General features: G+C 45.7%; 1 protein-coding gene across 10 annotated transcripts in view; it reads left to right on the forward strand.

Annotated features, from left to right (window-relative positions):
• The window catches only part of PTPRT (protein tyrosine phosphatase receptor type T), a 1,139,542-nt gene that overhangs the window by 447,359 nt on the left and 676,355 nt on the right, over positions 1-15,828 (forward strand). For all 10 annotated transcript variants that reach the window (XM_088843764.1, XM_088843767.1, XM_088843761.1 and 7 more), the window contains exon 6: positions 7,387-7,561. In XM_088843764.1, coding sequence (XP_088699890.1) covers positions 7,387-7,561 — 175 coding nt within the window. The remainder of the gene's footprint in view (positions 1-7,386; positions 7,562-15,828) is intronic.

A 15,828-nucleotide genomic window follows, 5' to 3' on the forward strand; every position in this document is an offset into this window, starting at 1 on the left:
ATCAAAAATGATTTATGTCCACTTCAATTTCTTTTAACTTTTAATAAAGAATAATCAAAGGCTATTCTGTGGAGATTGCCAAAGAGGTACAAATATGGTCTTAAGAGAATCAATGGACCAGATTTTAGTAGGTTGCTAAATGTCATGCTATTGAGGCAAGCAGTGTGACTAGAAAAGAATTTTCATCACAAATGAATTGTGGGAATTTCTCCTAAATATTTTCTAGCCAGGAGATTTCTGGAGCAATTGGAGTAATTTTCAACTGGAAATGGTGACCTAATTTTTCATGTGTGTTTGCACGTGCTAACAGCACGAGGAGCTCAAATCAGCACACAGGAGGCTTCCAGGACCTGAGTGTTAGAATACCTCCTGTAAAACAGGCATAATGTCAGTTGCACACAGTTTCCTTTTATTAAAGACAGTAATGTTTCCACTTCTGCCGATTATAAATCAATTGCAAGCCTGCATGCACTGCCTGTAATAATGACAGCCGTTTTTGCAGGCTGTGTCTTATCTCTTTGTGAAGAGAATAATGTCCTGACACAGGAGCAGAGACGATGGGGAATTGCAGAATGGCAAGGCCATTATAGCTACCTTGATAGCTAATCAGGTGATATGAAAACAGCGGAGTCTCCCTGGCGTCAGGCACTTTTCTTGTCTTCCTTTCTAGATAGTTCCTGAAGATAGAGGGGTTTTCGCCTGGGTGTGAAAGGATGCACAAATGCCACAGGGTCAGAAATGTTCAGATTTAGGCCTTTGCAACCACTGCTCTTGCAGAGTCTGTGCTTTCAGAACAAGCCGACTTACTCCACGTAACACAGAACAAACTAAGGGAAGGTGGAATTTGAATTGTTTTAAAAGAGAGCGAGAAACAGATGGAAGAGGCAAAAGGGAAAACAATTTCTAAAGGAATTGTTCCCACAATGGGAGAGAGACAGGTATAAACGTGGGGTTAAGCAGCACTGCCAGTGAGGCTCCAAAAATACCTTTGTTCAGCCTAGAGCACACGTGCCCTCCTGGGTGGAAAGATTGGAAAAAGGTTCAATCTCTGGGCATGTGAAGCCCCAAGGAATATAGCAGGCAGACAGAGCCTTTGGGCAAAGAAAACAGGTACCGTTCTCCAGGTGGATTTGGCCGCCTGTGGTCACGACTCCTGCTTTGCCAATAGAGGAGTGTCTGGATTGGGGTGGCCCCTGGCTCGGTGTCCTTGGTGTGGTGACCAGTCGCCCAACCTCAGGAAGTGGCCTGGATTTAAGGAATGTTTACATGCTTTGTGGTATTATTTGGACCCTTGATTAACAATGAGGGACTTAAGATGACGTTAGCCTTCAAGTCTTGGAGATGCAGGACAGGCCAGCAGACTCAGCGTCACTCTGGAACTTGTTATAAATGCAGATTATCTTGGACTTCCCTGGTGGTCCAGTGGTTAAGGATCCATCTGCCAGTACAGGCGACATGGGTTTGATTCCTGATCCGGGAAGATTCCACTTGCCATGGAGCAACTAAGCCCACAACTAATGAGCCCACGTGCCTGGAGCCCGTGATTCTCTTTAAGAGAAGCCACAGCAATGAGAAGCCTGCTCACCACAACTAGAGAAAGCCTGTGTGCAGCAAAGATGACCCAGTGCAGCCAAGCAATAAAATTTTTAAAAAATTAAGTGCAGAATATCTAGCCTCACCCCTGACCTAATGAGTCACCTTGGACGTGATTCTTACGTATGCTAACATTTGAGGGCCACTGCTTTAGACTGGTGGAGTTGGGGTAAGAAAACCACCCAAGACTGGTAGCCCATTGGCTATGGTGTCCCTTAATAATATATCCAGAAAGTCTGCTAGCCAGGAATACAGGAGGATGTTTTGCCCCTCCCCACATAGATATTTCTGACTTTGAGACCCCCAAGGTTTCTAGAAAGCCAGGTATCTATCACATCGGTTCCCAAACTATTCTGTGGGGCAGTATTTTCCTGCAGGATGGCATTTGATGTTCTTTAAACAAGCAGATGAGTTTCTGCGACACTGCACACTACCCTCCTCACAGTGTCACAGGGTACCTGTGCGCTGTCGTGTTCTGGCCAGCAGCTGGCTGATGTGATTAAAGCCTCAGTGTCTAGAGTCAGATCACTTGGGTCCAAGTCCTAACTCCAGCATCATTCCGCAGAGTCTTGTAAGGTTTTGTTCCTTGTCCTATGGTTCATGGACCAGCATCATTGACAAGACTTGGAAACTTGCTGGAAGTGAAGCGTATCAAGGGATTTTCATGGTGGTTCAGTGGTTGACTCCACACTCCCATTGCAGTGGGCCAGGGTTCAATTCCCGGTGAGGAAACTAGATCCCACCTGCCCAGACTAAAGATCCTTTATGCTGCAACCAACACCCAGCTCAGCCAAATAAATAAGTTTTTTAAAAAACTAATTATGTCAAGTAATTCAGCACAGACTCGAGGAATCAGAGTCTGCGTTTTTAATGAGATTCCCTAGGTGGTTTGTATGCATATTAATATGAGAAATACTATTCTAAATCATTCAAAAAACTATGATCATGGCATCTGGTCCCATCACGTAATGGCAAATAGATGGGGGGAAAATGGAAGCAGTGACAGATTTTATTTTTCTTGGGCCCCCAAATCACTGCGGACAATGACTACAGCCATGAAATTAAAAGGTGCTTGCTCCTTGGAAGAAAAACTATGATCAACCTAGACAGCATATTAAAAAAGCAGAGACACTACTTTTCCAACAAAGGTCCATCTAGTCAAAGCTGTGGTTTTTCCAGTAGTCATGTATGGATGTGAGAGTTGGATTATAAAAAAAAGCTGAGCGCTGAGGAATTGATGCTTTTGAACTGTGGTGTTCGAGAAGACTCCAATTTATTGGACAGCAAGGAGATCTAACCAGTCCATCCTAAAGGAAATCAGTCCTGAATATTCATTGAAAGGACTGATGTTGAAGCTGAAACTCCAATACTTTGGCCACCTGATGTGAAGAACTGACTCATTTGAAAAGACTCTGATGCTGGGAAAGATTGAAGGCAGGAGGAGAAGGGGACAACAGAGGATAAGATGGTTGGATGGCATCACCGACTCAATGGACATGAGTTTGAGTAGACTCCGGGAGTTGGTGATGGACAGGGAGGCCTGGCGTGCTGCAGTCCATGGGGTCAGAAAGATTCAGACACAACGTAGTAACTGAACAGCAACAACAATTCTAAATCATGTCATTTGACCTCTCTCTGCCTCAGTTTCCTCATTTGAGAAATAGAAATATTCTTAGGACTTATTTCATGCCTTATCATGCATTAGAATCACCTAGAGGGTTTGTGAAAGCAAAAGGATCCTTCCCCCACCCTCATAGTGTTCCTGGTTTATTAGGTCCAGTGTGGGGACAGAAAATTTGCATTTCTAGCGAGTTCCAGGGGCTGCTAATGCAGTGAGTCTGGGGACCATCCTTGGAGAACCACCACTCTAGATTATTCTAAGAGCATTGCTTATTCTCTGCTGACCATGTTTTCTTCCTTGAAGGATGCTATTTTAATACTTTATGTTTATGTTTTGCCCTTTTTGCTGTTTTGTTGGAATCTTAGCACTGGCCTATAAATTCTTCTGGGCAGAAATTATACCTTCCACACTCCACACTCTCTTATTTTCTGTTTTGTCAAATAATGAGTACATTTCCAGTGTGATTAATAATAGAATAAGGGAAAGGGAAAAGATAACTCAGACTACCAACCCCAGTAAACAGCCTCCACAAATGTATAGCAGCCCTCAAATTCTCATTAAAATGAACATTTCTCCCAGGTTCCCAGGTCGCATTGATGCTGCTAGTCTGCACCCCACCATTTGAAAAGGACTTTTTCTAGAAACTTTAGGTGGATTAAGCATAGGCCACTTAACACAATGCCTGACACGGACTGAACATTCAGCTATGTTCGTTAATGTGACTTCTACTTAATAAACACTCAGACAGATCCCATTACTTTGAACAAAATATTTATCAAACTCTGTTATGGAACTTTATTCACAGGGGATATATTGACTTTTCAGAGGAAGCAGTGTGTTATTGCAGGGGTGCTTGAGCTTCCCATGTTGTCATGTTCTATGGAAATCAGTTCCTAGTCTCTCTCTTTAAAAAATTTTTTTAAAACATAGATTCAGGAGCAGACAACCAGCAGATCTCAAGGCAGTGGCTCATGGGCTTTCCAGAGACCCTATGGGAGGAGGGCATGGCAACCTACTCCAGTATTCTTGCCTGAAGAATCCCACAGACAGAGGAGCCTGGCAGGCTACAGTCCATGGGGTCACAGAGGGTTGGACACGACTGAAGCGACTTAGCATGTATGCTTGTATAGTCTACTGGCGGAAGAGGCAGAGACAGGAAGGTGCTGGGTAGAATGGATCAAAGTATGCTTATGAGCCTGCGCTCCCAGACTGTGCTTCTGTCTAGGGAACTCAACCTAAGACACTGTTTTGAGTGCCCACTGGGAAATTGATTCCATTGAGTCATCGACTCAGAGCAGCTAGAAGATGATTCATTTTATAACAGATGTAGCTCTCCAACACTTGCCACAAGGAGAAAAGAGGTGCGCCTGGAACTTTCGGAGGAAGGGTGTACCGATGGATGAGGAATATTACAGGCGACAAAAGAAGAGTTCCAACAAGACGAAGCGGTGACATGGGCCTCAGGGTTTGGTAGAATTTTCCACAGGCTTCAGCGTGCACCAGCTGTATCCTGTACGTCTCTGGCTTTTCCCAGGACTTTGACTTCCCCTCACTGTCCCGCTCCTTCTGAGCATCCCAGCGTCTGAATCCCTGTGCACTTACGTGGCATTTAGTGTCATGGCTGGAAGGCTTTACTCCCTCCCCTTGTCTCCAGGCTGCGGTGCACTTCAGGCTTTTGGCGTCCCACCTGCGTCCACTCAAGCCTATCCATTGCCTGGGGGCTGAGGTCTCTGAGTCCCTTCCTGCACAGTAAAATTGCCCTTCGTTCTCTCCCCGTTTCTTTGCCTCTGTCTGGGGCCGACAGTGGCTGGCACTTGTGCTTCTTACCCATCCTCTCGGCTTTAAATCCCTTCTCCGTGTTATCCCAGCATTCTGGCCTCTGAGCCTCTCACCATCCCTGGTCTTCTGGAATCCCTTGCGATCTCTGCCTCCGGGCTCCTCCTGGGTGACTGCTCAGTCGCCTTGACCTTGAGCCTCTGCTTGCCCTTGCGTGTGGGCTCCTCTCTCTGAACCTCGCCTCCACGGCTCCTTGCCCCAGTCCGTCACCGCGCCGCTGCCTTTCATGGCTCTGGGCCCTCAGCTCGTCCCTGTCCTGCTGTTGCCTGCTCCCAATATGACAAATGTGATTATCCAAAGGCCTGTGTTTCCAGAGATTTTATAAGACAACTCACAAGTTCTTTTTCTTCCACGGGAGAAAGCCTGGTGGTTTCAGGAGCTAAACAGAAAAAAAATTTAAATGGTTCAAGGGGATGTACTTAATCCTCGCTGGAACCTGACGTCATTAAGAAGAAAAATGAAATAATCCTGGAGGAGACATCAACATAAGATTTAAGCTTGAAAAAATTAATATTTTTGCACTTAATCAGTCCTTTGCTGTTGTGTTAATTCCTTATTACTGATGTAGCAGGTTCTGCAGACTGAGTGGGCTGAAACAACGGAAGCGTATTACTTTGCAGCTGTGGAGATCGGAAGTCAGAAATGGGCCTTATGAGCTAAAGTCAAGGTGTCGGTGGGCTGTGCTCCTTCTGGAGGTTCCAGGGGAGAATCTCTCCCCTTACCTTTTCCAACTTCTGGGGGCTACCCTCTCCTGCATTCCTTGGCTCACAGTTCCTTCCTTCATCTCAAAGCCATCGATCACGTCACTCTGACCTCTGCCTCTGTCGCCGTGTCTCCTCCTCTGACTTTGACCATCCAGCCTTCCTCTTCTGCATATAAGTCCTTTTGTTTGATTCAGAATCTCTCTCCTTCTCAAAATCCGTAATCACATCTTCAGAGTCCGTTTTACTATGTAAAGCAATGTGTCCGCAGGCTCTAAGGATTAGAACATACACATCTTTGAAGGGCTGTTATCCACTTTACCCCACTTCACCTCTAATTTCATGGTTAATTTAGAGCAGCGATCCCCCAGCTTTTAGGCACCAAGGACTGGTTTTGTGAAAAGCAACTTTTTCCACAGACCTTGGGGCGGGGGGTATGGTTTCAGGATGATTCAAGCACATTACATTTATTGTGCACTTTATTTCTATTATTATTAGATCAGTTTCACTTCAGATCATCAGACGTTAGATCCCAGAGGTTGGGGACCCTTGATTTAGAGAGCTCCATTGATACCAGAATATGCCTTCATGTGTTAAATGTTTTCCATACCTTCTCATTTATTTGTCACGATAACTCCATAAAGCAAGCCCCAGTATCAGGTCCACTGTTTAAATGAGAAGCTGAAGGCCAGAGAAATGAAATTGCTTGCCTGAGTTTGCACAAATGGTATTCACTTGCACTTGTTTTCCTATCAGTTATTGTAACTTGCTACTGTGAAACAGGGACTTTTTCAAACCCAGAATATCACTTCTAAGATTCAAGATGGTAAAGACAAAAATGTTGTATTAAAAATGCTGATTCTAGAAATGTTTATCAAGTCAAGAGGCATTGGGGCATGGTGCTGGAGATGCAAAGAGCCAAGTCCTGCCCTTGGGCAGCTCACAGTCTATTGAGGGAAACACTTGTTGGAAAAATTACATGGTAAGTTTGTACCATACATAGGAGAGTGAGTCGCTTTGGAGAAGGTGATGTGACAGTCAAGGGACTGGATGGAGCTCAAGACCCTTTCTCATACTGGAGATGCTAATGAGCTGCACCTGGGCGTTTAAGGCAGCGGGAGTGACTCCGGGCAGTGGATGAAGCATATGCCAAGGAGGAGACGTGTTGAAAAGCCCCCATCCACACTGTACCTGGGGGACAGATTGATCCATGTAGGGGGCACTCAGAACCTGTGGGTGGGGTACCAGCATGCCAGCTGTTTAGGACCACTTTGTGGGCTATGTTTTCACTGACTTACCCGAGTCTGCTCTTGTGGATACCCTGTGGGTTGTGCTTAAGAGATGAACAAAAATGGGAGGAAGTTTAAGGGGCTAAGTGCCAACCCCATATGCAGATGAGCAAGGAGCCAAGGTGTTTAGAAGGGGCTGTGCTCTCTCTTCCTACGGCCAGGCAGCTGCCCTCTCACATCAGCTCCCTAGCAAAGTTTATTCTTGAATCATGTCACCTACCGATATCAGCAGTGGAGACTTCTTCTTATGGAACGTCATGGGCCCCAGGGGTGTGGGGGTGGGTGGAGCTTCCATGCTGGGAGCGTGTGATACTATGATTTCTCCCTCCTTTCCTCTGTCCTGCAGCAATGGAATGGAAGGGACACGGCCCTCATGGTCACCCGTGTGGTCAACCACAGGCGTTTCTCGGCAACAGTCAGTGTGGCAGACACGACCCAGCGCAGTGTGAGCAAGTATCGCTGCGTGATCCGCTCTGACGGTGGCTCCGGTGTGTCCAACTACGCCGAGCTGATCGTGAAAGGTGAGTGCCGCCACCCGGGTGGTTAGTCCCATAGGGGTCCTTTGGCACCAAGCATGCGTGGTGGGGAGAGCAAAGACTACTGTTTTCTTATCCGTGGTTCCTTCACTCATTCCATAGGATGAAACAGCTTTAAATTCTCCCCATCAACCCACTGCATGTATGGCAAAACCAATACGATATTGTAAAGTAATTAGCCTCCAATTAAAATAAATAAATTTAAAAAAAATAGAGAAAGTTACTGTAAAATCATGCAATATTTCACTGTCATTCAAAGTTGAGTCTTAGATGTAAGATCTGTACATGAAAGCTTATGGGATAGATGACATGGAAGACATCTCCAAATTTGGCTTTTTTTTTTTTTGCATTTAAATTTAGAGTGAGGTAATGTCCTTGTGCTTGGGTGGCATTCTGCTACAATGATCGAAAAAACAATTGTTTCTAAGGGATATTTTGTTGAAAACCCGATATAGTGACAATATTTTAGAAGGACTTTTGAAATAAATAACCCCCACCCCACTGACTTTGAATCAATTTTTTCCCAGTTTTCTTGTTCACCTTGAGGTATCTTTGATGTGTTTTTCCATGAAAATATGTACATTGTCCCTTTTCTGCTCTTTCAAGGAGCTGGGTATGCCATTCATTTTTAAAAGACTCTATAATCTTTGTTACAGTGTTTATTGGTTGTGTGCTATTTCATCGAGTTCATCATAGTCATCCTATTTTTGAAAATCTCTGTCATCATTTAGATAATTCCAGGTGTTTTTGTTTTTATCTTTCCTTTGTGCGTGCAACAATTAACGCCTCAATTGAGTTCTTCCGAAAAGAATATTTTTATTCCAGTAAACCAGATTATTTTCTTGGATAAATTCCCTAGGGGTAGAGTTGTTAGGCCAGAGAATATGAGCATCTTTATGGATTTTTCTTTGTGTTGCAATATTGCTTTTGAAAAAAAAATAGGTTGACAGCTTATACTGGAAAACAGCAGCGTATGGATGTTCTCATTTTCCAGCGTTATGTTCCCTGGTTAAAATTTTAATATAACGTAATTTAGTGAATGAAATAGTGAAGCTGTTCATCCTAATGCTAGCTGCAGAATGATACCCAGTGTGTTTGAAGATGGAAGCGTTGTTCAACCCCTGAGAAGGCTCCTGAGTTGGTTCCCTTGGTCAAAGGGTGGGTTGGTGTGGAACCTTGAGCTCTCTGCCTGCCTCTGTAATGATTGCCTTTCCTGGGTGAGTCTGCCATCTGAGATTCTCTCCCATGTGCTGCCCTGACTCCAGGTGGACATTCACACGGCTGCCCATTTGTCGTTAATCAGATCTCAGCTTGACTGTCAACACGCTATCTTCCCCAAGAGAATTACCCTCTCCTAGCTCCCTGCCATTCTTCTGGTCACATTCTATCTCATCACTTTGTTTCTTTTCCAATCTTCACATTTCCAAATTATATATTTTTCTTCATTTACTTGGCAGTTTTGTGTCCCCCCTTTAGGATATAAGCTCAGCGGAGTTTGGACCATCTTCCATGTGTTTCATGGTCCACAGTCACTCCCCTAAGCTTAGCAGAGTACCTGGCATGTGTGCTGAGCATGCCAAGCCATCTGAGATCACCAGTGTTCCATGGTTTTGCCCTGCACAATCAGTCGTCTCATACGACTCAACCTTAAAATATTTGTTGAGTGGTGGATCAGTGAATGAGTTATTGGCCTCAGCAGGAATTCATTTCATCATTGGAATTCTATGAACACAAGTTGAAGATCAACAAATTGAGTAGTTATGAACAGAACAACTAACAGGAGAAACAATCATCTTTAAAGTAATTTACATCGAGTGCCAATATATATCAAAGGAGCAATCATTTTGATCCTGTTAGGCTTGTTTCTTGACTTTCTGGTGCTGTAAAGCTGATCTGTGTGATAAAGTGGCCTCTACAGGTCTTTCCTGTCGTCAGTGAATATGTTACTCCTGAGCTGTGCTTTCTGGACGTTCTCTATACCTGCTGCATGGTGATATCCCACACAGCAATGGAAGCCTCCCTCCCCATCCTGAGAATGGACCGTGTTTTCTCCTGTTGTCTGGGTCTCCCTAGCACCTTGCCGTGCCTGGCACAGCATTGGTGATGAGTGGATTGGATGAAGGACTACTGGGGCTAGTGTAGGGCTCTGAACTGTTTACACGCAGACAAATGGAGTCAGAAAACACTCCCTTTAGTCTTTCCTGATGTCCCCAGGTGTGAAGAAGAAGGTGTGGGGCCAAATCCAGAGGCCTTTTGGATACAGGATGTGGTTTCCATGGTGAAGCATCATGGTCTTTGCTTGGAGGCGTGGCCAGGGTGTCCTGGGACTGTGGTTTGTCCTTTGCTGGCTGTGTTCCTTGGGCTTGAGTTCAGCCTGGAGGGAGTAGTACCCTGATATGATCCAGGAGCCATGGATCTGCTCTGTCCCCTCCCCTGCAGCCCTCACGCTCCATTTTAAGGGTGCCCTGGGTGACCTCCTTCAGAAGTCTCCTTCACGGTGGGCAAAGGTGGGTTTGTGCTCCTGGTAATGGATCCTGTTTTGTTGCACCTTATTGAAATCCTTGATGGAATATCGCATTTTCTTACTGCCTGTTTTTCTTCCCTGTTGTACTTCTCTTTTTACATTCACTTGGGGGTCAGCTAGAAACTAGACCCCTTGAATGTAGAAGTCCCTTCACGTCCATGATCTTATTTAGTCCTGACTGTGGCTCTGCACCTTGGTTTTATTTTAATTCATTTTACAGCTGTAGGAACATCCACAGCCAGGTTGAGAAACAGACAGGTCCTTAGGGGCAGAGCGGGGGTTGGCCCAGGGGCTGGATCATGCTATTTAGGCCTCACCTGGAGGGCCTGAGGCTTGTGGCCTTGTCAGCATCTGGTAGCATTGTGTCCTGAACAGTGTCAAAGACATCCAGACAGCAGGCTGGGCTCATAGCAGGGGTCCTCTGACCTGTTACTAACTTGCATTTTAAACTCATGCATCACGCTTCCGCTGTTCCCTTCCTTTCTGGAGTGGGATACCAACTGCCAGATTCCTGGAGAAATGGAGTTAACCCTTCCCTACACACACATGCATACACACACACATGCACGCACACACACACACACACACACACACACAGAGACACACATACACAGGACTTCCCTTATGGTCCAGTGCCTAAGACTGTGTACTCCCAATGCAGGGGACCTGCGTTTGATCCCTGATTTTATTTTCTTGGGCTCACTGTGGAAGGTGAGCCCCAAAATCACTGTGGATGGTGACTACAGCCCTGAAATTAAAGACACTTGCTCCTTGGAAGAAAAGCTATGACAAACCTAGACAGGATATGGTTTTTCCAATAGTCATGTATGGATGTGAGAGTTGGACCGTCAAGAATTGATGCTTTTAACTGTGCTGCTGGAGAAGACTCTTGAGAGTCCAAGGGATTGAGAGTCCAAGGGACTTCAAGGGGATCCAACCAGTCCATCCTAAAGGAAATCAGCCCTGAATATTCATTGAAAGGACTGATGCTGAAGCTCCAATACTTTGGCCACCTGATGGGAAGAACTGACTCATTGGGAAAGACCCTGATACTGGGAAAGTTTGAAACAGGAGGAGAAGGGAATGACAGAGGATGAGATGGTTGGATGGCATCACCGACTCGATGGACATGAGTTTGAGCAAGCTCTGGGAGTTGGTGATGGATGGGGAGGCCTGGCGTGCTGCAGTCCATGGGGTCTTGAAGAGCAGGACACCACTGAGTGACTGAACTGAACTGAACTGAGGTGGATGGGGCAGGATACTTGTCCCAGGTCATGATCTTGTTCCCATATCTGTGGCCCTGGAGAGACCCTTTGAGGCTTCCTATGCAGAGTGGGGACTGGTGCTTCCCTCATGTGCAGAGCATACAGGAGGGAATATTAAAGTGGGGGTCATGGGATTTCCCTGGTGGTCCAGTGGTTAGGACCCTGTGCTTCCCCTACAGGAGCACAGATACAGTCCCTGGTTGGGGAACTAAGATCCCACCTGCTGCACAGCACAGCCAACATTTTTTACATTTTTTTTTAAATGGGGCCCAACATGTGGGCTTGGGAACATTTGGGTCCTGGAATTCCCATTGCATCAGTCTCCCCAGATTCTTCCTCTATCCACCACCGGTGAGCCAGGGATCTGGAACAAAAGAAAAGTTTCTGGTCCCGCTTGTGCTCAGCCTCCTGACCTCATGGGCCCCCTCCACCTGGCATCACTCATTTGGAACTCAGGCCATGCAGGGGTTGGGAAGTCATAGGACCCCTCAGCTCCCAAGAGTGCCAGGAGCCGGAGGTCCCTCTGATGCTGTCTGTGGCAGGTGCTCGTGCTGGGCAAAACTCTGGAGGGTGGAGACCTCTGTCTCCGTTTCTGTCTCTCTTTCTCCCTGGGCAGGTGTGTTTATGGCTGACTTGTGGCTCATACACTGTCCTGGGACTGTGAGCATTGGTGCTTCAGGAAATACCACCTCATTTGAGTGTAGGTAATACAAAATTTTCAGGGCAACACACAGATCAAAATGCAAGCAAATTGGAATTTCTTCATTCCGAAGAGCTGTTTATTGAGTTGTGATAATGTACCTGGGAATACATTAGATTACTCTGTAATTGAGGTTTCACTCAGTTGACAGTCAGGCCCCTCAACCTACCTGTTCCAGACCACTGCTCATAAATGCACTAATTTGCTGTCTGTTTCTGGGCTTCCTAGAGTCTTTGATTTCAAGGTATTTTCGCTTATCCCAAGGGCTTAGGTTTCTTCAAATATGCACATGTGGTCTTGATGACAATTTTCTAACTCATAAAAATTTTGTTGTTGGTGGTTTTTTTTAAAATTTGTCTTCTAACTCCATTTAACAACCTACCATGGGTTCAGAACTTCTTATCAATATACAGATTAGTTCCTCGAAGAAATCCAGTACTGGTGCTGAGAGTCACATGTTCGGATTTAAGTCCCTTGTGACTTTCTATCAAGGTAGCTGGGCAGGGTCAAGAGTATAGATTTTGTGTATGGATGTCAGCATCCCAATTTCAATCTCAGACCTGGCCCTAGCTCTCTGCGTCTTCAGGGAAATTACATATTCGCTTCGAGCCTTAGGTTCCTCATCTGTTCCGTGGGGACAGATATAGCTAGTTGGATCCTTATTAGAGGGAGAAAATATATGTATAGATCTTAGTACAAAATAGACACCCACCCAGTCATATCTCCGCTTTTTCATACTATTCATGTTCCTGGGGTTCTTGCAGTAAGAATAAGGGAGTGGTTTGCCTTTCCCTCCTTCTTTGGACCCTGATGCTAGGAAAGATTGAAAGCAAGAGGAGAAGAGGGTGGCAGAGAATGAGATGGTTAAATAGCATCATGGGCTCTATGGACATGAATTTGAGCAAACTCCAGGAGATAGTGAAGGACAGGGAAACCTGGTGTACTGCAGTCCGTTGGGTTGCAAAGAGTTGGACATGACTTGGTGACTGAACAACAGCAATAGTTATATCTGTAATTATTAATAATCATATTTTACTATATTCAAGGAGATATTGATCAAATATCAATACATTGGCTACTTTTCCTTGGTCAGCTTCTTGTACTATGGTAATTTTAACTTAACCATCTTAAGGTCTCTTTTCTCTGGAACATCATTGGGGAATGGGATTGGGGTCATCAAATGCAGCCCACTGGTCCAAGTTGGTTGCAGAGATGCTTTACTTAGGTTGCATTATCTTTTTTTTTTTCTTTTAACATTTTGTTCCAATACTTAAATGCTTCTTGAAGTTGCGTCGGTTTGGCCACACTGAGCCTGCATTCTGGGATGGCAGCAGTGGGCTGGTATGGCTGCCTGTTCTGGGATGCTCCGCAGTTCACCCCTGCCCTGACTTGGCCCACTTTGCTCACCTCACTAGGCTTGCTCCTGTAGGCCTTTGAGTTTACAGCCTGTGGTTTAAAGATTACTTGACTAGAATAGTTGACTTGTCTTGTTAAGAGTTTATGGAACCCCAACCATGTGTCAAGTAGTGTGATAAGATCACGGTCTAGTAGGAAGAATCACGCAGACTTATAACGCATGGCCTTTTAGTTGTGTCAGGCACCTACTATACTATCTTACCAAGCCTGTAAGTAACCTTACGATACACATGCTATAGCATCCCCCTTTTACAGATGAGGGCATGGAGGATCAGAGAGGTTAGGCAATCATCCCAAGGTCACACAGCTTATATGTGGCAGAGTTGGGATTCCAGCCCATGCCTGCCTGTGCCAAATAGATCCTGTTCTTTCTTCTATGCCACATTTCTTAGAAAATCCAATATGATAGACCCTGTAATCAGGTGTGAGCTGAGAAAATATATACAAAGGGTAGAACAGCTAATGCAATTCGGGAAAGCATCTTTAGCCTTCCGAGGTGACCAAGGCTGCTGGCTCCTGTCCCATCCGTGAGAGCAGCCCAGGAGGACCACTGCACACCCAGGAAAGACACAAAGACGGTAACCACTCAGAGCATTCAGCTTGGACAGCACTGGAGCAAAGTTGCCTTCCTCATCAGACTCCGAGCATCCATGTCTGTTCTCTTCCAGTCTTCAGAGGCAGAGAGGAGCTGGGAGCTGTATAGTGCGGTGGTCAGAGAGCCGGGGCTGGAATCTGGCCTCTGCCCCGTAAACTCCACTGCTTAAGCCTGCCTGGAGCCCCACCACCCCTACCATCTCACCTGTCCACACCCTAGACCAGGAGGTGGCAAACCTTTCCTACACGGGGCATGGTTGTCAGTGTTTTCATCTTTATGGGCCAGGCTCTGTTTTAACTACTCAGCTCTGCTGTTGTAGCAAAAGCAGCCCTGGAAAAGATGGCATGAATGAGTGAGGCTGTGTGACAATAAAACTTTATTAAAAAAAAAAAAAAAACAGGCACAGAGCAGGGCTTGGCTCCTGGGTCACAGTTTGTCATTACCGCTTGAGACCAAGCCCTTTCTTTGCAATTGGATGAGTCTGCCAGCCTCCTCCCTGTTCCACTTCTGCACCACTGAGGTCTGCTCTCCATGCAGGCTCAGGGCCAGTTTGAAAACAAGTGAAATCTTGGCACATCATTTCCTAAAACCCTGCACTAGCTCCTCTCTTACCTGCAGAATAAAATCCAAGCTTCTTAACAGAGTCTAGTTCCTAACCCCTCTCTGTCTCTGATTCCTAGCCTCCCAGCCCCATATTTTTCCTTTCATCCTATTCTCTGGCCGCACCTGTCCATTTCCTCTTCCTTGAACTCCAGGAAAGCAAGTCTGACCTCAGGGCCTCTGCACTTGTTTCCCTCCCTTTGAGTGAAATGCTTTTCTTCCTGACGGTTGCATGGAGCTCATTTGTTTTGTTTGCTGTGGTGTCTGCTTACTATCAGCTCCCCAGAGAGGCCCCCCTGACCACACTCCCTCTTCTGACTCTGTCCCAGTGCACTAGGCTGTGGTTTTCTGCCCAGCTCTTACCATCGTGCACAGCAGCCACTCACATCTGTGTGTTACACGTGGTCTTGAGGGGAGAAGCTCTGTAGGTCTTGCTTCCTCTGGATCCCTGGCACCTAGTACAGTACCTGGCATGCAGAGGATGGTCAGACATTTGCTGTAGCCAACAGGGAGTTCTCAGACCCTTTCTTCACAAGGGGCAGTGGCACAGAAGATTTCTTAGTGTTCTTCTTGTCCCAAGGTTCTCGGTATTCTTCGAACTGTAGGTTTCCCTCCTACCTCTGAGAAAGTTCTATGTACTTTATGAGTACGTCTTTATTTTATTTCATTTTATTACTGGAATATAATTGCTTTACAATTTTGTATTATTTTCTACTGTACAACACAGTGAATCAGCTGTACATATCCCCAGCTGGCGTTCGTGGTAAAGAATCCTCCTGCCAATGCGGGGGACATAAGAGATGCGGGTTTGATCCCTGGATTGGTAAGATTCCCTGGAGGAGGAAATGGCAACCCACTCCAGTATTCTTGCCTGAAAAATTCCATGACCAGAGGAGCCTGGCGGGCTCTAGTCCATGGGGTCATAAAGCAACTTAGCACACACATGCATATATGTCATCTTTTACTTTGTTTTTTTTCCCCTTATTCTTTTTCTTCCTAGTTATGGAAGCTGTAAGCTTTGTAATTCCCTGTGTCCCTCTTATGACTTCCCTTTGTCCTGCCCAGGTTTCTGTTGACCTGCCAGCATCATGCTACTTACCCAGTCTTATCATGTGGCCCTGATGATGGTCATTTTAGAAGCTTCTGGGCCTT

This window comes from Moschus berezovskii, chromosome 15, assembly GCF_049115385.1.
Source record: "Moschus berezovskii isolate FMDL1 chromosome 15, NW_MosBer_1.0, whole genome shotgun sequence".
Classification (NCBI taxonomy): domain Eukaryota; kingdom Metazoa; phylum Chordata; class Mammalia; order Artiodactyla; family Moschidae; genus Moschus; species Moschus berezovskii.